Source organism: Ranitomeya imitator, chromosome 1, assembly GCF_032444005.1.
Source record: "Ranitomeya imitator isolate aRanImi1 chromosome 1, aRanImi1.pri, whole genome shotgun sequence".
Taxonomy (NCBI): Eukaryota; Metazoa; Chordata; class Amphibia; order Anura; family Dendrobatidae; genus Ranitomeya; species Ranitomeya imitator.
In genome coordinates this window covers 290,114,375-290,137,774 of record NC_091282.1, presented here as the reverse complement: position 1 = coordinate 290,137,774, position 23,400 = coordinate 290,114,375, and the positions used below count along the sequence as shown (strand labels likewise).

The 23,400-nt window shown below is 44.3% G+C and overlaps 1 protein-coding gene across 1 annotated transcript in view; it reads left to right on the top strand.

Annotated features, from left to right (window-relative positions):
* The window catches only part of LOC138669665 (catechol O-methyltransferase-like), a 115,254-nt gene that overhangs the window by 74,338 nt on the left and 17,516 nt on the right, over nucleotides 1–23,400 (top strand). The window contains exon 3 of the mRNA XM_069756331.1: nucleotides 18,358–18,551. Coding sequence (XP_069612432.1) covers nucleotides 18,358–18,551 — 194 coding nt within the window. The remainder of the gene's footprint in view (nucleotides 1–18,357; nucleotides 18,552–23,400) is intronic.

Below are 23,400 nucleotides of genomic sequence, written 5' to 3'. Positions count from 1 at the left end.
GACGCACCTGTCTCCGCCGAGGCCGATGCTCAGATCCTGGAAGACGACTCCCCTGCAGGACTGCGCCTCCAGATACAGGAACTGACCAGGAGCGTTGCCGCCCTAGTCCGGACCGTCCAGTCCCTACAGGAGGCCCCCAAGGAGAAGATCCAGGTGGCTTCCAGACCGGAGGATGTCCCCTGGCAACGACCAAGGAGGGTTCCATCGACCAGAGGCAGAGACGACGATCGTTTTCATCAGGATGGACGACCTGTCGCCGCTGCCACCAGGTGGGCCATCTTGCAAGGTACTGTTAGTTAAACGAGCAACCCCTGGGGCCAAGGGCCAACCCCCAGGAGTAGAACACCCAGGCCCGCAAAATTGGAGAGCCAAATACGTCGGGGGGTGTCCTGTTCTCCCCATCGTGATCGACGGTATGCCCATGAACGCTTTGCTGGACACCGGTTCCCAGGTGACAACTACCTACATTCTTTATAGGCGTTATTGGGAGGACACTGACATCACCCGTGCCCCTGATGATGATTTCACCATAATAGCTAGCAATGGTCAGCCACTGCCGCAAGTGGGATATAAAGAGGTCACTATTAAGGTGGGGCGGGTAGAATTGGAGGCCCAAGGAATTGTCATTGTTGATATTGACCGACGTGAACGTTACCCCATGATGACCATCGGTACTAATGTCATAGAAAATTGTCTTGCAGAAGTTATTGTCTTGTTGCAGCAGGTAGCAGAGACAGCTGGTCACAGTGAACAACGGGCCTTGCAGAAAGAAATCATCCCTAATGCGGAGACAGCAGGTGGAGCTGACTGGTGGTGAAATTGGCCGGGTTACAGTGAGTGATTCGAATCCCATTGCAATACCCCCCAGGAGTGAAATGTTAATATGGTGTCGGGCAGCCATAGGCCTCGGGGGTAAGGACTATCAGGCCCTGGTAGAACCTGTGTATTCAGAGAATAGGCCTACCCTCATGACAGCCAGAGGGGTGGTTGACGTCCGCAAGGGGAGGGTGCCGGTGCGTGTTCTTAACTGCGGGGAGGAGGAAGTCCACCTAACCAAATATGTCACACTTGCCAAGCTGTTTACTGTTAATAATAGTGTGATACACGCACCCGGGCCCTTGGCTCCGTCCAAGGCGGCGGAGGACAACGGCTCTGCAGAGCAATCAAAAGATTGGTGTCAGGAATTACATGTGGGCACTGATGCTACTCCATCTCACCAGATACAGGGGGCCTACAGGGTGGTTCACGAGTATGAGCGGGTATTCAGCAAACACCCCCTTGATTTCGGGCGGGTAAAAGGGATTCAACATCACATCCCCACCGGAGATCACTCACCCGTAAAGGAAAGATACCGTCCTGTACCCCCAGCTCATTATCAGTGTGCCAAGGACATGTTACGAGAGATGGAGGCTGGGGTAGTGAGAGACAGCTGTAGCCCCTGGGCAGCTCTGTTAGTCCTCGTTAGGAAGAAAGATGGCACCATGAGGATGTGTGTGGATTATAGGCAATTAAACCGCATTACACATAAGGACGCATACCCCCTGCCTAGGATAGAGGAGTCCTTGGCCGCGTTAAAGTCTGCTAATTACTTCTCTACTTTAGATCTCACCAGTGGGTATTGGCAGGTTCCTGTAGCAGAGGCGGACAAGGAAAAGACAGCCTTCACGACGCCGATGGGTCTCTGCGAGTTCAACTACATGCCCTTCGGATTGTGTAACGCCCCGGGGATGTTCCAGAGGATGATCGAGTGCTGTTTGGGACACAAGAACTTTGAGACCGTGCTGCTGTATCTGGACGATGTCATTGTCTTCTCTAAGACCTATGAAGACCATCTGAAGCACCTTGGCCGAGGTATTTGAAGCACTGTCCAACTTTGGCTTAAAGGTGAAGCCGTCCAAATGCCATCTGCTCAAACCCAAAGTACAGTACCTGGGCCATGTGGTGAGTGCCGAAGGAGTGGCCCCAGACCCTGAAAAGGTCACAGTGACCAAGGACTGGCCGCAGCCCAGTAACCTTCATGAGGTCCAGCAGTTCCTCGGGTTGGTGGGTTACTACCGGAGGTTTATCAAGGACTTCACCAAGAAGGCCGCGCCGTTGCAAGACCTGTTGGTGGACCAGCCCAAGAAACCCAAGGGTAAGAATACCCCGTTGGATTGGAGCGACGGACTGGAAGGATCGTTCACTTGCTTAAAATCGGCACTGACGGGAGAGGAAGTACTAGCCTACCCGGAATACGACCAACCTTTTGTATTGTACAGGTCCTTCTCAAAAAATTAGCATATAGTGTTAAATTTCATTATTTACCATAATGTAATGATTACAATTAAACTTTCATATATTATAGATTCATTATCCACCAACTGAAATTTGTCAGGTCTTTTATTGTTTTAATACTGATGATTTTGGCATACAACTCCTGATAACCCAAAAAACCTGTCTCAATAAATTAGCATATCAAGAAAAGGTTCTCTAAACGACCTATTACCCTAATCTTCTGAATCAACTAATTAACTCTAAACACATGCAAAAGATACCTGAGGCTTTTATAAACTCCCTGCCTGGTTCATTACTCAAAACCCCCATCATGGGTAAGACTAGCGACCTGACAGATGTCAAGAAGGCCATCATTGACACCCTCAAGCAAGAGGGTAAGACCCAGAAAGAAATTTCTCAACAAATAGGCTGTTCCCAGAGTGCTGTATCAAGGCACCTCAATGGTAAGTCTGTTGGAAGGAAACAATGTGGCAGAAAACGCTGTACAACGAGAAGAGGAGACCGGACCCTGAGGAAGATTGTGGAGAAGGACCGATTCCAGACCTTGGGGAACCTGAGGAAGCAGTGGACTGAGTCTGGTGTGGAAACATCCAGAGCCACCGTGCACAGGCGTGTGCAGGAAATGGGCTACAGGTGCCGCATTCCCCAGGTAAAGCCACTTTTGAGCTACAGAGAAGCAGCACTGGACTGTTGCTAAGTGGTCCCAAGTACTTTTTTCTGATGAAAGCAAATTTTGCATGTCATTCGGAAATCAAGGTGCCAGAGTCTGGAGGAAGACTGGGGAGAAGGAAATGCCAAAATGCCTGAAGTCCAGTGTCAAGTACCCACAGTCAGTGATGGTGTGGGGTGCCATGTCAGCTGCTGGTGTTGGTCCACTGTGTTTCATCAAGGGCAGGGTCAATGCAGCTAGCTATCAGGAGATTTTGGAGCACTTCATGCTTCCATCGGCTGAAATGCTTTATGGAGATGAAGATTTCATTTTTCAGCACGACCTGGCACCTGCTCACAGTGCCAAAACCACTGGTAAATGGTTTACTGACCATGGTATTACTGTGCTCAATTGGCCTGCCAACTCTCCTGACCTGAACCCCATAGAGAATCTGTGGGATATTGTGAAGAGAAAGTTGAGAGACGCAAGACCCAACACTCTGGATGAGCTTAAGGCCGCTATTGAAGCATCCTGGGCCTCCATAACATCTCAGCAGTGTCACAGGCTGATTGCCTCCATGCCACGCCGCATTGAAGCAGTCATTTCTGCCAAAGGATTCCCGACCAAGTATTGAGTGCATAACTGAACATTATTATTTGATGTTTTTTTTTGTTTGTTATTAAAAAACACTTTTATTTGATTGGATGGGTGAAATATGCTAATTTATTGAGACAGGTTTTTTGGGTTATCAGGAGTTGTATGCCAAAATCATCAGTATTAAAACAATAAAAGACCTGACAAATTTCAGTTGGTGGATAATGAATCTATAATATATGAAAGTTTAATTGTAATCATTACATTATGGTAAATAATGAAATTTAACACTATATGCTAATTTTTTGAGAAGGACCTGTATACGGACGCCAGCAACGTGGGGCTGGGAACGGTGTTGTCCCAGGTCCAGAAGGGCAAGGAACGAGTAATCGCTTATGCCAGCAGGAAGCTTCGCCCCACTGAAAGGAACCCAGACAACTACAGTTCCTTTAAGCTGGAGTTCCTCGCCGTCGTTTGGGCCATGACGGAGAGGTTCAAGCACTATCTGGCCTCAGCGAAATTCACCGTCTTCACGGATAATAATCCACTTACGCACTTGGACACAGCGAAACTCGGTGCCTTGGAGCAGCGGTGGATGGCCCGGTTGTCCAATTACGACTTTACCATCAAGTACCGGGCGGGGCATAAGAATGCGAATGCCGATGCATTGTCCCGAATGCCTCACCTGCCTGAAATGGAGGAAGACCCAGAAGCATTTGAAGAAGTGGAGCTGCCCGCTTTCCATCGTCCCAAGGCAACTCCGTGTTCCCATCAGGTGGAGAACAGGCGCAGAAACAAACAGGGCACCCCGTTGAATCCCCTGCCCCACCACGGGTGGACAGAGAACCAGGATGGTGACCCTGCGGTCGGGTGAAGGAGCTCCTGACGCAGGCAGGTTTGCATCCTGGCCCGGATGATCCACTGGAGACATTACAGTTGTGGAAGGAGAGGGGCAAACTGTTTCTTCACGATGGCAAGCTGTGCCGAAGGAACATTGACCCTCGCACCCACGAATTAGTGTGGCAGATTGTGGTCCCCAGACAAGATGTGCCCATGGTCCTGGGAGCGTACCACGACTGGGCAGGACACTTCGAATGGAGGAAGCTGGAGAGGCTACTCCGTGGGAGGTTCTACTGGGTCAGCATGAGGAAGGCCATCGAGAAGTGGTGTCGAGAGTGTGGCCCCTGTAGCCTACGCCTGAAGGATCGTGACAGCCAACGGGCTCCCTTGCAGCCCATCATCACCAAACGGCCGCTCGAGTTGGTCGCGCTGGATCACGTAAAGCTAACACCTGGCCGGTCAGGGTATATCTATGCTCTCACCATTGTGGACCACTATTCCAGATTCCTGGTAGTCGTACCAGTCAAAGATCTGACAGCTAGGACGGCTGCCAAAACCTTCCAGCAGTACTTCTGTCGACCCCATGGGTACCCAGAGAAGGTGTTGACCTATCAAGGGCCGGCATTTGAGGGCGGAGGTGTTCCAGGAGTTATGCAATTTGTACGGGTGTAAGAAGTTCAGAACCACGCCGTACCATCCACAGACCAACGGGATGTGTGAGAAGATGAACCAAGTGGTGATCGACTTACTGAAAACCTTACCTGTAGAGGAGCGGAACTTGTGGCCTACAAAGTTACCAGACTTGGTGGACATGTACAACCACATCCCGGTGAATTCCACCAACTGCACCCCAGCATACCTGATGCGAGGAAGGTCTAGCAAGTTACCCGTCGATCTGGACATGGGGGTTCTGACCCCTGAAGATATATCACCAGATGCGGATTGGGATACCGAGAGGCAGCAGAAGTACCGCAAAGTACAGGAATGTGTGGAAAAGAGTCTTGCTCAGGCCAGACAGAAGCAAGAGCGGGACTACAACCAGCATGCTCCCGCAGCTCCATTGGCACCTGGTGAGCAAGTACTCAAAAGAGGAGACTACACAAGCTTGATGATCAATGGGAAGCGGAACCTATACCATTCTCCCCTCCGACAATACAAAGGTCTGTCTCATCAGTAAAGACTGAGGGGAGACCTCAGCGGCCATATCCAGAGACCACCTGAAAATATGCCCTGATAAGCTGAAAGATGGGGAAATAGATACCAGGACTTCTCCGCCCGTGGAAAAAGAGAAGATGATACACACTGTTCTTGGCGATTTTCCCCAGTCCTGGACTCAAATAAATCAGGCCATTGTGGTACCTGTCCTAACGTTCCGTCAACCGAAACCGCCAGAACTAAATGTGGTGCCATGGCAGCTGGACCCGCCGGCGCAGCCGACCCCACCAGAAGATGCGAGGCCAACAGTCGAACCAGCGGGTCCTCCCTCTGTCATCGGTGAATCTGCCATGCCCACCACTAATCGTGGAAGCACTGAGGACGCCAGTATGCCAGTGCTGCCCAGACCCACTAAAAGTGTAGCTACAAGACAGTGCACTACACTAGCGATAGCAAGCGTAGCGGGTCCTGTCAGGCCAGTAGCAACCCCTGCGCTGCGGAGGTCCACGCCTAGCACCAAGAATCAGACTCCACTTCGTTATAGACCTTGGCGATATTAACGATAGTTATTTGGTTGAAAATGCTTGTGTAAATATCTGTGTTATAGGTTAAAAATGGACAATGGCGTGATGGACAGTGAATCACTCCAAAACTTTCACAAGGGCCCCTTTGTTTACCCGGGGTCCCTGCTATTCTATGGTTGCACCTACAGAACTGGGAGTCATGAACTGTGCATGACCAATCTTTTGCAACGTTCAAGCGTCCTTACCTTCCATAACGGAAAGCACTGTTATATTTATTTGTTCATAGTATATATATAAGAATTTTTGTGTGTTTTCTATTAACATGTATTGTTGTTCTTCTTTTCCCAGTCCGGGAGTACTGGATTTAACCGGGGGGGAGTGCAGCGCCCCAGAGATCTGGTCGTTGCAGTAACATCGCTCTGCCACTAAGGGGAGTGATGGTACGTCTGATGGCACTAAAGGAGTTCTACTGACCAGGTATCACCAAGCACACACTACACTTCACACTCCGGCCACTAGGGGGAGTAAAAGGCTTATTTATTGGGCCACTCCTCACATTGGTAAAACTAGGGGTTGGACAGGAAGTTAGGCAGAACGAAGCCTGGGAGAGCTCCAGGGAGGACCTGTCAGAACTGGGAAATCTGGCAGGTACCTAGCGAAAGGACAGATTGTTATGGAACCGCGCCTGCACTACCTTGCGGCGGTATCCTAAGAAAGAGACACGAAGCGAAGGATATTGTGGAACAGTGAGAAACGAGATCAGCACAAAGGAGATCCAGTAGGAGTCGTGCCCCGAGAACAGCAACATCCTACTGAGGCGCGTAGCCGGTGGCTGGAGCACCGAGGAAGTAATAGTCTCCACGCATTACTTCAAACAGCGGCAGGACAGTTAATTACAGGTTGGCTGTCTACCATACAACACCTAAGAAGGACATAGGAGGCAATCGTGGGAGAGGGGCGACACTAGGGTTCCAGAATAATTCCAGGCCTACCTGTCATAAAGATGCGTCCTAGCCATAACATACCTGGAGGACGGAGAAGAGAAAGATCTAGAAAGAACGAGAACAGAAGTTGTGAGGACTATCCTGAATGCTCAGCAGGGAAGCACTACAACACACAGGCGCTAGTGGGTAGACACTGATTTCCACCTGCAAAGGGAGCTCTGGATGTGCCTTCGGACCGGCCGGTCTCAGACAGCCCTGTCGACAGTGCCCTGGATTGAGGATCCTGAAACCTTCAGTAAAAGGTAAAGAAACTGAACCCTGTGTCCTCGTTATTCCTCGCACTATGCACCATCACCCTTTATTGGACGCCCCTTAGCAGGGTCACGGACCGGGTCCAGCCACCGTGACAGCCTCAGAACCGAACCAGAGAGGCCCGGTACCAAGAACACGTGACCCTGTGTCTGGGGGCGCTTCACTTCCACATAGTATAATGCACACCCCATAATCCTCCATATAGTATAATGCATCCTCCATATAGTATAATGCACACCCCATGGTCCTGCATGGAATATAATGCACCCCTCATGGTCCTCCATAGAATATAGAAAAGCACTCCCCATGGTCCTCAATAGAATATAATGCACTCCCCGTGGTCCTCAATACAATATAATGCACTCCCCGTGGTCCTCAATAGAACATAATGAATCTCCTGTGGTTCGCTATACAATATAATGCACGCCCCATGGTCCTCTATACTGTATAATGTGCCTCCTATGGTCCTCTACACAATATAATACATCCTCCTTGGTCCTACATACATTACCTTTCACATAGTATAATGCACCCCCATAGTCCTCCATATTGTATAATGCACCCAACATAATCCTCCATATATTATAATGGTCCTCCATATAGTATAATGCACCCCCCATGGTCCTTCATAGAATATAATCCACCTCCCATGGTCAACTATAGAACATACTGCACCCCCATAGAATAAAACAAACCCCTCATGGTCCTTTATAGAATATAATGCACCCGCCATTGTCCTCCATACAGTATAATTCACCCTCAATGGTCCTTCATAGAATATAATGCACTTACCAAGATCCTCCATAGAAAATAATGTACCCACCATGGTCCTCCATAGAATATAATGCACCCCCCCCCCATTGTCCCACATACAATAAAATGCAAAACCCCCACCATAGTCCTCCATACAATATAATTCATCCCGCCATGGTCTTCCATATGCTATTATGGCCTCCAGTCACTGATGCGCTGATTTGCTGAGCCTATGGTGTTAAGCACCAGACATATAATGACGTCATTGCGTGCACTGCTCTGACAGGTCATACGCCGAGGAAGAATGATTGGTGTGAAACCTTCTGCTGAGGCTCCAATGATGATGGAGGAGGGAGCATCAACAGACGCTTCCACCTCTATAATTCTGTGCTGATGGGAGAAGGGGATGCCCGGTGTCGGCGCTGACATTGGGCCCTCCTGGTCTCATAGCAGTGGCGTGGCCTACAGCCATTGGCAATAGAGCACTGTCTGTTTTGCATCTTTTTTTCCATATACACCTGTTGGATAAGGGCAACAAGACGTAGTCCACTATGCTATGGCATTTCGTTGCCTTTTAATTTGAAGTCCAGGTTTAGATATAGTGGCTTGTGAAAGTATTCACCCCCTTAGCGTTTTACCTATTTTGTTACATTACAACTAGAATTTAAACATTTTTGTAATCTGATATGTGTGTGATGCATGTATGTCCATATGTATTAAGCTCTTTTGCTATGAATCCACACAAAACTTCGGGGGCAAGCAATTGTCTTAATAAGTCACATGCTTGGTGAAAAGAAGTCCATCTGTGTGCAATGTAAGTGTCAAATGGTCTGTCAGTATATACACACCTTTTCTGAAAGTCCACAGAGGCAAGAACATCATTAAGCAAGAGACACCACTAACCAAACAACAACATGAAGACCAAGGTGATCTCCAAACAACAAGCCGGGGACAAAGTTGTTTAGAAGTACAAGTCAGGGTTGGGTTTTAAAAAATTATCCCAATCTCTGATGATTCCCCAGAGCACCATTAAATCCATTATCATCAAATGGAAAGAACATGGTGCCACAATAAACCTGCCAACAGAGGGCCACCCACCAAAACTCTTAAGCCTGGCAAGGAGGGCATTAAACAGAGAGGCAGCACAGAGACCAAAGGTAACCCTGAAGGAGATGCGAAGTTCCCAAGCAGAGACTGGAGTATCTGTCCATAAGATCTCAATAAGCCATACATTCCATAGAGGTGGCAGAAAAAAGCCTTTACTTACACACAAAAATTGTAAGGCTCGTTTTGAGTTTGCCAAAAGACATGTAGGAGACTCACCAAATGTATGGAGGAATGTGCAGTTGGCAGATGAGACAAAAATGTAACTTTTTGCTCTGTCAGGCGCCAAACCAACACAATTCCTCACTCCCAAGAACACCCCCCCACATTGAAACATGGTCAAGGCAACATCCTGCTGTGGGATGTTTTTTAGCAGCAGGGACAGGGAAAATGGTCTGAATCAAGGGGACTTTGGATGGTGCTAAATACAGTGATATTCTTGTGCAAAACCTGTTTCACTCTTGTCAGATTTGAGACTGGGACAGAGGTTCACCTTCCAACAAGACAATGACCCAAAGCATACTGCTAAAGCAACACTCGAGTGGTTTAACCCCTTAATCCCATATAACGTACCATCCCGTCAAGGTGACCTGGGACTTAATTCCCAGGGACTGGATAGTACGTTTTAGCGATCGGCCGCGCTCACCTTGTACCGAGCGTCTCCTCCCTGCAGGCAGCAGACCGAAAATGGCCGCCGGGCTACATCCGGGCCCTGCAGGGAGGTGGCTTACCAGCGCCTGCTCAGGGCAAGCGCTGGTAAGCCTGCAGCCCTGCATGTCAGATCGCTGATCTGACACAGTGCTCTGCAAAGTGTCAGATCAGCGATCTGACCTTATAACATGATGCCCCCCCTGGGGCAATGTTCTAAAGTAAAAAAAAAAAATATTCAGATGTGTACAAAAAAAAAAGTTCCTAAATAAAGAAAAAGTATATATATTGTTCCCATAAATACATTCCTTTATCTAAATAAAAAAAACAATAAAAGTACACATATATAGTTTCGCCGCGTCTGTAATGACCCGACCTATAAAACTGTCCCGCTAGTTAACCCCTTCAGTGAACACCGTAAAAAAAAAAAAGAGGCAAAAAACGCTTTATTATCATACCGCCGAACAAAATGTGGAATAGCACGCGATCAAAAAGACAGCTATAAATAACCATGGTACTGCTGAAAACGTCATCTTCTCCCGCAAAAAACGAGCCGCCATACAGCATCATCAGCAAAAAAAAAATTATAGTCTTCAGAATAAAGCGATGCAAAAATAATTTTTTCTCTATAAAATAGTTTTCATCATATAAAAGCGCCAAAACATAAAAAAATTATATAAATGAGGTATCGCTGTAATCGTACTGACCCGAAGAATAAAACTGCTTTATCCATTTTACCAAACGCAGAATGGTATAAACGCCCCCCCCACCCCCGAAAGAAATTCATGAATAGCTGGTTTTTGGTCATACTGCCTCACAAAAATCGGAATAAAAAGCGATCAAAAAATGTCACGTGCCCGAAAATGTTACCAATAAAAACGTCAACTCGTCCCGCAAAAAACAAGACCTCACATGACTCTCTGGACCAAAATATAGAAAAATTATACCTCTCAAAATGTGGTCCGTTAGCGCACCCATTGACAGCAATGTGATTTCTGCCTGTAGCGCATCGCTAGCGCATGCCATTTTTAGCATGTGCTAGCGATGTGCCGTTCTTTTGTGACGAACCTCGGACGCTGCTTGCATTGTCCGAGGAGCGTCCGAGGTCCATCCCTCGCTAGCGCAGATCGGGGATCTGCGCTAGCGGGAACGGCGAACGCGGCCCCAAAATAAACATTGCGTTAGCGCAATCCGCTAGCACTATGCGCTTAACGGATTGCCCTAACGCAATGTGAACCTAGCCTAAGTCTTCATTCCAAATGGCGCTCCTTCCCTTCCAAGCTCTGCCATGTGCCCAAACGGAGGTTACCCCCCACATATGGAGTATTAGCGTACTCAGGACAAATTGCACAACAACTTTTGGGGTCCAATTTCTCCTGTTGCCCTTGGGAAAATACAAAACTAGGGGCTAAAAAATAATTTTTGTGGAAAAAAAAAAAAAAGAATTTTTATTTTCACGGCTCTGCGTTATAAACTAGTGAAACACTTGGGGGTTCAAAGCTCTCACAACACATCTAGATAAGATCCTTAGGGGGGTCTAGTTTCCAAAATGGTGTCACTTGTTGGGGGTTTCAATGTTTAGGCACATTAGTGGCTCTCCAAACGCAACATGGCGTCCCATCTCAATTCCAGTCAATTTTGCATTGAAAAGTCAAATGGCGCTCCTTCCCTTCCGAGCTCTGCCATGCACCCAAACAGTGGTTTAACCCCACATATGGGATATCGGGGTACTCAGGACAAATTGTACAACAACTATTGGGGTCCATTTTCTCCTGTTACCCTTGGTAAAATAAAACAAATTGGAGCTGAATTAAATTGTGTGAAAAAAAATTAAATGTTCATTTTTTTTTTTAAACATTCCAAAAATTCCTGTGAAACACCTAAAGGGTTAATAAACTTCTTGAATGTGGTTATGAGCACCTTGAGGGGTGAAGTTTTTAGAATGGTGTCACACTTGGTTATTTTCTATCATATAGATTCCTTAAAATAACTTCAAATGTGATGTGGTCCCTAAAAAAAAAATGGTGTTGTAAAAATTAGAAATTGCTGGTCAACTTTTAACCCTTATAACTCCCTAACAAAAAAAATGTTGTTTCCAAAATTGTGTTGATGTAAAGTAGACATGTGGGAAATGTTACTTATTAAGTATTTTGTGTGACATAGCTCTGTGATTTAAGGGCATAAAAATTCAAATTTGGAAAATTTCAAAATTTTCGCCAAATTTCGTTTTTTTTTCACAAATAAATGCAGGTAATATAAAAGAAATTTTATGACTATCATGAAGTACAATATGTCTCGAGAAAACATTGTCAGAATCACCGGGATCTGTTGAAGCGTTCCAGAGTTATAACCTCATAAAGGGACAGTGGTCAGAATTGTAAAAATTGGCACAGTTATTAACGTGCAAACCACCCTCAGGGCATAAGGGGTTAAAAACCCTTAGTGACCGAGCCAATTTTGATCTTAATGACCATGCCAATTTTTACAATTCTGGCCACTGTCACTTTGAGGTCTTAGCTCTGGAACGCTTCACCGTATCCCACTGATTCTGAGATTGTTTTTTCATGACCTATTGTACTTCATGTTAGTGGTAAAAATTTCTTCTATAAGACTTGTTTTATTTATGAAAAAAACTTAAATTTGGCAAAAATGTTGAAAATTTAGCAATTTCCAAACTCTTATTTTTTGTGCCCTTAAATCAGAGAGTCGTATCACACAAAATACCGTATATACTCTTGTATAAGCCGAGATTTTCAACACATTTTTTTAGTGCTGAAACCCCCCCTCCCCCCGGCTTATACACGAGTAATGGTCCAGGTGGCTGTAACACAGTGATAGCCTCATCTGCACCTCTGACCCGGCGTTGGCAGCTCTTTCTTGTTCCTGTGCTCAGCGGTCTGGTGGTACCGCTCATTAAAGTCATGAATATGAACGCAACTCCACTCCCTTAGGCGTGGAACGCATATTCATTACTTTAATGAGTGGTACCATGTGACCGCTCATCACAGTAAGAACTGCCGCATCAGGACAATGGCGATGCAGGGACATTCAGCGATGGAGCGAGGAGGGTGTGTATGACGGGGGAGGACTGGGGAGCAGAGCATACAAGGATTCGACCAGGGGAGCCATGCATACATGGATGGGATAGGGGAGCCGAGCCATGCATACAAGGATGGGACCGAGGGAGCAGAGCCATGCATACAAGGATGGGACCGGGGGAGCCAAGCTATGCATACAAGGATGGGGGAGCCATGCATACAACAGGGGGAGCCACACAGAGTAGGACATGATGGGGGAACCACGCATACCGGGATAGAGATGAGAGGACAATACATACCCGGCTTATACTCGAGTCAATAAGCTTACCCAGTTTTCCGTGGCAAAATTAGGTGCCTCGGCTTATACTCGGGTAAGCTTGTACTTGAGTATATACGGTAGTTAATAACATTTCCCACATGTCTACTTTACATCAGCACAATTTTGGAAACATAATTTTGTTTTTGTTAGAAAGCTATCAGGGTTAAAAGTTGACCAGCGATTTCTCATTTTTTTCAATAAAATTTACAAAACCATTTCTTTTAGGGACCACATCACATTTGAAGTCACTTTGAGGGGACAATATGATAGAAAATACCCAAAAGTGACACCATTGTAAAAACTGCACCCCTCCAAGTTGCTCAAAACCACATTTAAGAAGTTTTATTAACCCTTTAGTTGCTGAAGCAATGTGGAAGGAAAAAAATTAACATTTAACTTTTTTCAAAAGAAATGTACTTTAGGCCCAAACTTTGTAATTTTCACAAGGGTATCAGGAGAAAAAGGACAACAAAATTTGTTGTGCAATTTCTTCTGAGTACACTGATACCTCCTATGTGCTGGAGATTCACTGTTTGGGCCCAGTGCAGGGCTCAGAAAGGAGAGAGCACCATTTGACTTATTGAATCCAAAATTGGCTGGAATTGATGGCGGGCAACTTGTCATGCTTGGACGCCCCATGATGTGCCTAAACAGTGGAAGCAGCATTTTCAATATTATTTAAACCAGGTGACTGTGAGAGCCATTGCAAAACCTTCAGCTTGAGCCTTTTGAGGTAGCTTGTGTATTGTGACATGTGTTTAGGATCATTATCCATTTGTAGAAGCCATCCTCTTTTCAACTTCACCTTTTTACAGATAGTGGTATGTTTGCGTCAAGAATTTGTTGACATTTCATTGAATCCATTCTTCCCTCTACCCGTGAAATATTCTTCATGCCATTGGCTGCACACAACACAACCCCAAAGCATGATTGATCCGCCCCCATGTTTAATGGTTGGCAAGATGTTCTTTTTCCACACATACCTTTTAATAACTATAGCCAAAGAGTTCTATTTTAACCCCTTAATCTCATATGACGTACTATCCCGTCGAGGTGGGGTGGGCCCGTATGACCACCGACGGGATAGTACATCATAGCGATTGGCCGCGCTCTCGGGGGGAGCACGGCTGATTGCGACCGGGTGTCAGCTGACTATCGCAGCTGACATCCGGCACTATGTGCCAGGAGCGCCCCCGGCACATTAACCCCCGGCACACTGCAATCAAACATGATCGCAGTGTTCCGCCGGCATAGGGAAGCTTCGCCCAGGGAGAGGGCTCCCTGCGGGCTTCCCTGAGACCCTCGGTACAAGGCGATGTGCTCACCTTGTACCGAGCATCTCCCTGCAGGCCCCGGATCCAAAATGGCCACAGGGCTGCATCCGGGTCCTGCAGGGAGGTAGCTTACAAAGCGCCTGCTCAGAGCAGTCGCTGGTAAGCCAGGAGCACTGCACGTCAGATCGCTGATCTGACACAGTGCTCTGAAAAGTGTCAGATCAGCGATCTGACCCTATAACATGATGCCCCCCCTGGGGCAATGTTATAAAGTAAAAAAAAAAATATTTAGATGTGTAAAAAAAAAAAAAATCCTAAATAAAGAAAAAAAATATATATTGTTCCCATAAATGCATTCCTTTATCTAAATAAAAAAACAATAAAAGTACACATATTTAGTATTGCTGCGGCTGTAACAACCCGACCTATAAAACTGTCCCACTAGTTAACCCCTTCAGTGAACATCGTAAAAAAAACAAAACAAAAACGAGGCAAAAAACAATGCTTTATTATCATACCTCCGAACAAAAAGTGGAATAACACGCGCTCAAAAAGACAGATATAAATAAACATGGTACCGCTGAAAACGTCATCTTGTCCCACAAAAAACAAGCCGCCATACAGCATCATCAGCAAAAAAATAAAAAAGTTATAGTCCTCAGAATAAAGCGATGCAAAAGTAATTATTTTTTCTATGAAATAGTTTTTATCGTATAAAAGCGCCAAAACATAAAAAATATAAATGAGGTATCGCTGTAATTGTACTGACCCAAAGAATAAAACTGCTTTATCCATTTTACCAAACGCAGAACGGTATAAACGCCCCCCAAAACAAATTCATGAATAGCTGTTTTCTGGTCATACTGCCTCACAAAAATTGGAATAAAAAGCGATCAAAAAAGTCACGTGCCCGAAAATGTTACCAATAAAACGTCAACTCGTCCCGCAAAAAACAAGACCTCACATGACTCTGTGGACCACAATATGGAGAAATTATAGCTCTCAAAATGTGGTAATGCAAAATAAAATATTTTTTGCAATAAAACGCGTCTTTTAGTGTGTGACAGCTGCCAATCACAAAAATCCGCTAAAAAAACCCGCTATAAAAGTAAATCAAACCCCCCCTTCATCACCCCCTTAGTTAGGGAAAAATAAACAAAATGTATTTATTTCCATTTTCCCGCTAGGGTTGGGGCTAGGGTTAGGGTTTGGATTACATTTACGGTTGGGATTAGGGTTAGGGGTGTGTTGGAGTTAGGGGTGTGGTTGGGATTAGGGGTGTGTTTGAGTTAGGGTTTCAGTTAGAATTGGGGGTTTCCACTGTTTAGGCACATCAGGGCTCTCCAAATGCGACATGTTGTCCGATCTCAATTCCAGCCAATTCTGCGTTGAAAAAGTAAAACAGTGCTCCTTCCCTTCTGAGCTCTTCCGTGTGCTCAAACAGGGGTTTACCCCAACATATGTGGTAACAGCGTACTCAGGACAAATTGCACAACAACGTTTGGGGTACAATTTCTTCTGGTAACCTTGGGAAAATAAAAATTTGGGGTGAAAAGTTCATTTTTGTGAAAAAATATTTTTTATTTTTACGGCTCTACATTATAAACTTCTGTGAAGCACTTGGTGGGTCAAAGTGCTCACCACACATCTAGATAAGTTCCTTAGGGGGTCTACTTTCCAAAATGGTGTCACTTGTGGGGGGTTTCAATGTTTAGGCACATTATTGGCTCTCCAAACGCAACATGGCGTCCCATCTCAATTCCAGCCAATTTTGCATTGAAAAGTCAAATGGCGCTCCTTCTCTTCCGAGCTCTGCCATATGCCCAAACAGTGGTTTACCCCCACATATGGGGTATCGGGGTTCTCGGGACAATTGTACAACAACGTTTGGGGTCCATTTTCTCCTGTTACCCTTGGTAAAATAAAACAAATTGGAGCTGAAGTAAATTTTGTGTGGAAAAAAAATTAAATGTTCATTTTTTTTTTATACATTCCAAAAATTCCTGTGAAACACCTGAAGGGTTAATAAACTTCTTGAATGTGGTGTCACTTGGTTATTTTCTATCATATAGATCACTCAAAATTAATTCAAATGTAATGTGGTCCCTAAAAAAAAAATGGTGTTGTAAAAATGAGAAATTGCTGGTCAACTTTTAACCTTTATAACTCCCTAACAACAAAAAATTTTTTTTTTCCAAAATTGTGCTGATGTAAAGTAGAAATGTTACTTATTAAGTATTTTGTGTGACATAGCTCTGTGATTTAAGGGCATAAAAATTAAAAGTTGGAAAATTGCGAAATTTTCTAAATTTTTGCCAAATTTCCGTCTTTTTCACAAATAAACACAGGTAATATCAGAGAAGTTTTACCACTATCATGAAGTACAATATGTCTCGAGAAAACATGTCAGAATCACTGGGATCCGTTGAAGCGTTCCAGAGTTATAACCTCATAAAGCGACAGTGGTCAGAATTGTAAAAATTGGCCCGGTCATTAACGTGCGAACCACACTCAGGGCTTAAGGGGTTAACTTAATCAGTCCACAGGACTTGTTTCTAAAATGCATCAGGCTTGTGTAGATGTTCTTTTGCATGCTTCTCATGCTGAATTTTAAGATGAGGACGCAGGAGAGGTTTTCTTCTGATGACTCTTCGCCATATGTGTGCAGGTGACTCTGAACAGTAGAACAATTTACCAATGTACTACAACTTTAGAATCTGCTAAAGCTTTTTGAAGGTCTTTTGCAGTTACAAGTGGGGGTTCTGATTTGTCTGTTTAGCAATCCTAAGAGCAGCTCTCAATGAACTTTTGCTTGGTCTTCCAGATGTCATCTTGATCTCAACTGTTCCTGTTAACTGCCATTTCTTAAATACATGTCAAACTGAGGAAAGAGCAACTTGAAGACACTTTACTATCTTCTTATAACCTTCTCCTGATTGTGAGCCTCCACCATTTTCATTTTCCGAGTGCTAGGTAGCTGCTCAGACGAATCCAATGTAGGCTGGGTTTTTATATAGCTGGGAAATTTGCGTTACCTGGCCTTTCTGATGATAGTGGACAAGCCATAACCCTAACAGGCTAATTAAGGTCTGAAACCTTAGTCAAGGTATTCTGAGCACACAAATCTGCAAGGGTGCCCAAACGATTGCCCATTTTCCTTTTTATAATTTTTAAAATGAAAACAAATGACAATTTATTTTTTTTGCCTAAAATACAAAGGAAATGTGTCAGCTTTAACTTAAAGCTTTTCAGAGATCATTTCATCTTCAAATTTCTTAACTGTTTACTATAAGGCTATGTGCACACGTATTCTTGTTCACTGTGGATTTTTCCACAGCGGATTTGATAAATCTTCAGGGCAAAAACGCTGCGTTTTTTCTGCAGATTTATCACGGATTTACCGCGGGTTTTCTGCGGTTTTTACAACTGCGGTATTCCATAGGAACAGCTGTAAAACCGCTGCGGAATCCGCAGAAAGAAGTGACATGCTGCGGAATGTAAACCGCTGAGTTTCCGCGCGTTTTTTTCGCAGCATGTGCACAGCGTTTTTTGTTTCCCATAGGTTTACATTGTAATATAAAACTCATGGAAAACTACTTCGGACCAGCAGCTGTGGAAACACTGCGGATCCGCAGCGTTTTCCGCATCGTGCGCACATAGCTTAACAGTCAGTTTGACCAAGGGTGCCCAAACTTTTACATCCCACTCTATGTTGGTTTATTCAACCTATTTCAACAGGATTGGATAAGTATCAGTATATACAGTATAACTGAACCCAGCTTTATCCCGCTAGGGAGTTGGCAACTCTGCACTCTTATGCAAAAGACTATGAGGGCAGATAATTATTAGCTAATACAAATGATGTGGATTTTCTTTATTAAAAAAATCTGATGACTACGGACCTTTCAATTACACAATTTTTATTTCAGGTCTCATTCTGGATAATGTGGTCATTGAGACAAATCCAACTACGACTCTAGAACTTGGCACATATTGTGGGTATTCTGCTATCCGGATATCCCGTTTACTGAAGCCAGGATGTCGTCTGTTTACTGTGGAAATGAATCCAGAATATGCCGCTGTGGCCAAAGAGATGATACAGTTTGCTGGCATGCAAGATAAGGTTCTCATTAAGTAACATAAAAGCTGTAAAGTATAGACTATCTATCTATATATATATATATATATATATATATATATATATATATATATATATATATATATATATATATATATATATATATAATTGTCTAAGGGGTACTTCCTTCTGTCTGTCTTTCTGTCGGCAACTTCCGTCACGGAAATCCCGGGTCACTGATTGGTCTCGCCAGCTGCCTGTCATGGCTGCCGCGACCAATCAGCGACGGGCACAGTCCGATTAGTCCCTCCATACTCCCCTGCAGTCAGTGCCCGGCGCCCGCTTACTCCCCTCCACTCACCGCTCACACAGGGTTAATGCCAGCAGTAACAGGCCGCGGGTACCGCACTCCGTTAACACTGCTATTAACCCTGTGGATCCCCAAATTTGTACTATTGATGCTGCCTATGCAGCATCAACAGTAAAAAGATGTAATGTTAAAAATAATAAAAAAAACTGCTATGCTCATCTTCCGTAGTCCGACGATGCGCTCGCGGCTGCCGCCAGCTTCCGTTCCCAGAGATGCTTTGCGAAATTAGTGAGACCGCTAAGTCATCTGGGTAATTTCGCAATGCATCCTGGGAACGGAAGATGGCGGCAGCTGCGCGCATAGGGACAGCTTCGCTTGATAACTATTTTTTATTTTAATTATCTTTTTTTAACACGGATATGTGCCCACACTGCTATATACTATGTGGGCAGTGTCATATAGCACGTGGGCTGCGTTATATACAGCGTGGCTGCTATATACTACGTGGCCACTGTTATATATTACGTGGGCAGTGTTATATACCGCGTGGGCTGCATTATATACTATGTGGCCAGTGTTATATACTATGTGGGCAGTGTTATATACCACGTGGGCTGCGTTATATACCGCGTGGCTGCTATATACTATGTGGCCAGTGTTAGATACTATGTGGGCAGTGTTATGTACTGCGTGGCCTGTGCTATATATTACGTGTCCACTGTTATATACTGCATGGCCTGTGTTATATACTACGTCACCTGTGTTATATACTGCGTGGCTGCTATATACTGCGTGGGCTGTGTTATATACTATTTAGGCTGTGTTATATACTGCGTGGCCTGTATTAACGCATCGGGTATTCTACAATATGTATGTATGTATATAGCAGCCACATAGTATATAGCACAGGCCACGTAGTATTTGTCTGCTATATACTACATGGCTCCTATATACTACGTAGCCTGTGCTATATACTATGTGGCTGCTATATATATATATATATATATATATATATATATATATATATATATATATATATATATATATATATATGTATATATGTATATATGTATATATATATATGTATATATATATATATATATGTGTATGTATATTGAATGTATAAGGAAATAGAGCGCACTCGCCGATCATCCAGTGCAGGAATCTTTATTCAAACATCGTGCTGTACATCTTCACGACCGGGGGTGCTGTACAGAGAGTGCGGCAAAGCGGGACGGCGGCCGTTTCACGCCTGGCTGGCGCTGACCCGTTGAAGCGCCAGCCAGGCGTGAAACGGCCGTCGTCCCGCTTTGCCGCACTCTCTGTACAGCACCCCCGGTCGTGAAGATGTACAGCACGATGTTTGAATAAAGATTCCTGTACTGGATGATCGGCGAGTGCGCTCTATTTCCTTATACATTCACTATTTCATATGGACTTTTCTCCAGCGGAGCTACGCACCCAAGATCAGATATCCTGGCTTCACACAGGTGAGCGGTTCCCACTTTGTTCTTCCTGGCAGTGGTGCTGTCTGGCTGTTCCTTTTGCATTCGATATGTATGTATATATATATGTGTGTGTATATATATATATATATATATATATATATATATATATATATATATATATATATATATATATATATATATACATATATACAGTGGGGCAAAAAAGTATTTAGTCAGTCAGCAATAGTGCAAGTTCCACCACTTAAAAAGATGAGAGGCGTCTGTAATTTACATCATAGGTAGACCTCAACTATGGGAGACAAACTGAGAAAAAAAAATCCAGAAAATCACATTGTCTGTTTTTTTAACATTTTATTTGCATATTATGGTGGAAAAAAAGTATTTGGTCAGATACAAAATTTCATCTCAATACTTTGTAATATATCCTTTGTTGGCAATGACAGAGGTCAAACGTTTTCTGTAAGTCTTCACAAGGTTGCCACACACTGTTGTTGGTATGTTGGCCCATTCCTCCATGCAGATCTCCTCTAGAGCAGTGATGTTTTTGGCTTTTCGCTTGGCAACACGGACTTTCAACTCCCTCCAAAGGTTTTCTATAGGGTTGAGATCTGGAGACTGGCTAGGCCACTCCAGGACCTTGAAATGCTTTTTATGAAGCCACTCCTTCGTTGCCCTGGCGGTGTGCTTTGGATCATTGTCATGTTGAAAGACCCAGCCACGTTTCATCTTCAATGCCCTTGCTGATGGAAGGAGGTTTGCACTCAAAATCTCATGATACATGGCCCCATTCATTCTTTCATGTACCCGGATCAGTCGTCCTGGCCCCTTTGCAGAGAAACAGCCCCAAAGCATGATGTTTCCACCACCATGCTTTACAGTAGGTATGGTGTTTGATGGATGCAACTCAGTATTCTTTTTCCTCCAAACATGACAAGTTGTGTTTCTACCAAACAGTTCCAGTTTGGTTTCATCAGACCATAGGACATTCTCCCAAAACTGCTCTGGATCATCCAAATGCTCTCTAGCAAACTTCAGACGGGCCCGGACATGTACTGGCTTAAGCAGTGGGACACGTCTGGCACTGCAGGATCTGAGTCCATGGTGGCGTAGTGTGTTACTTATGGTAGGCCTTGTTACATTGGTCCCAGCTCTCTGCAGTTCATTCACTAGGTCCCCCCGCGTGGTTCTGGGATTTTTGCTCACCGTTCTTGTGATCATTCTGACCCCACGGGGTGGGATTTTGCGTGGAGCCCCAGATTGACGGAGATTATCAGTGGTCTTGTATGTCTTCCATTTTCTAATTATTGCTCCCACTGTTGATTTCTTCACTCCAAGCTGGTTGGCTATTGCAGATTCAGTCTTCCCAGCCTGGTGCAGGGCTACAATTTTCTTTCTGGTGTCCTTTGACAGCTCTTTGGTCTTCACCATAGTGGAGTTTGGAGTCAGACTGTTTGAGGGTGTGCACAGGTGTCTTTTTATACTGATAACAAGTTTAAACAGGTGCCATTACTACAGGTAATGAGTGGAGGAAAGAGGAGACTCTTAAAGAAGAAGTTACAGGTCTGTGAGAGCCAGAAATCTTGATTGTTTGTTTCTGACCAAATACTTATTTTCCACCATAATATGCAAATAAAATGTTAAAAAAACAGACAATGTGATTTTCTGGATTTTTTTTTCTCAGTTTGTCTCCCATAGTTGAGGTCTACCTATGATGTAAATTACAGACGCCTCTCATCTTTTTAAGTGGTGGAACTTGCACTATTGCTGACTGACTAAATACTTTTTTGCCCCACTGTGTATATATATATATATATATATATATATATATATATATATATATATATATATATAATATATATATATATAGTCATGGCCAAAAGTATTGACACCCCTGCAATTCTGTCAGATAATACTCATTTTCTTCCTGAAAATGATTGCAATCACAAGTTCTTTGGTATTATCTTCATTTAATTTGTCTTAAATGAAAAAACACAAAAGAGAATGAAGCAAAAAGCAAAACATTGATCATTTCACACAAAACTCCAAAAATGGGCCAGACAAAAGTATTGGCACCCTCAGCCTAATACTTGCTTGCACAACCTTTAGCCAAAATAACTGCGACCAACCGCTTCCAGTAATTTTAGACCATTCTTCTTTGGCAAACTGCTCCAGGTCCCTGATATTTGAAGGGTGCCTTCTCCAAACTGCCATTTTTATATCTCTCCACAGGTGATCTATGGGATTCAGGTCTGGACTCATTGCTGGCCACCTTAGAAGTATCCAGTGCTTTCTCTCAAACAATTTTCTAGTGCTTTTTGAAGAGTGTTTTGGGTCATTGTCCTGCTGGAAGACCCATGACCTCTGAGGGAGGCCCTACATTATGCTGCATAATTTGTTGGTAGTCTTCAGACTTCATAATGCCATGCACACGGTCAAGCAGTCCAGTGCCAGAGGCAGCAAAGCAACCCCAAAACATCAGGGAACCTCCCCCATGTTTGACTGTATGGACCGTGTTCTTTTCTTTGAATGCCTCTTTTTTTCTCCTGTAAACTCTATGTTGATGCCTTTGCCCAAAAAGCTCTACTTTTGTCTCATCTGACCCAGATAACATTCTTCCAAAACGTTTTAGGCTTTTTCATTTAAGTTTTGGCAAACTCCAGCCTGGCTTTTTTATGTCTCGGGGTAAGAAGTGGGGTCTTCCTGGATCAACTACCATACAGTCCCTTTTCATTCAGTTGCCGACGGACAGTACGGGTTGACACTTTTGTACCCTCGGACTGCAGGGCAGCTTGAACTTGTTTGGATGTTAGTTGAGGTTCTTTATCCAACATCCGCACAATCTTGCGTTGAAATCTCTTGTCAATTTTTCTTTTCCGTCCACATCTAGGGAGGTTAGCCACAGTGCCATGGGCTTTAAACTTCTTGATGACACTGCGCACAGTAGACACAGGAACATTCAGGTCTTTGGAGATGGACTTGTAGCCTTGAGATTGCTCATGCTTCCTCACAATTTGGTTTCTCAAGTCCTCAGACAGTTCTTTGGTCTTCTTTCTTTTCTCCATGCTCAATGTGGTACACACAAGGACACAGGACAGAGGTTGAGTCAACTTTAATC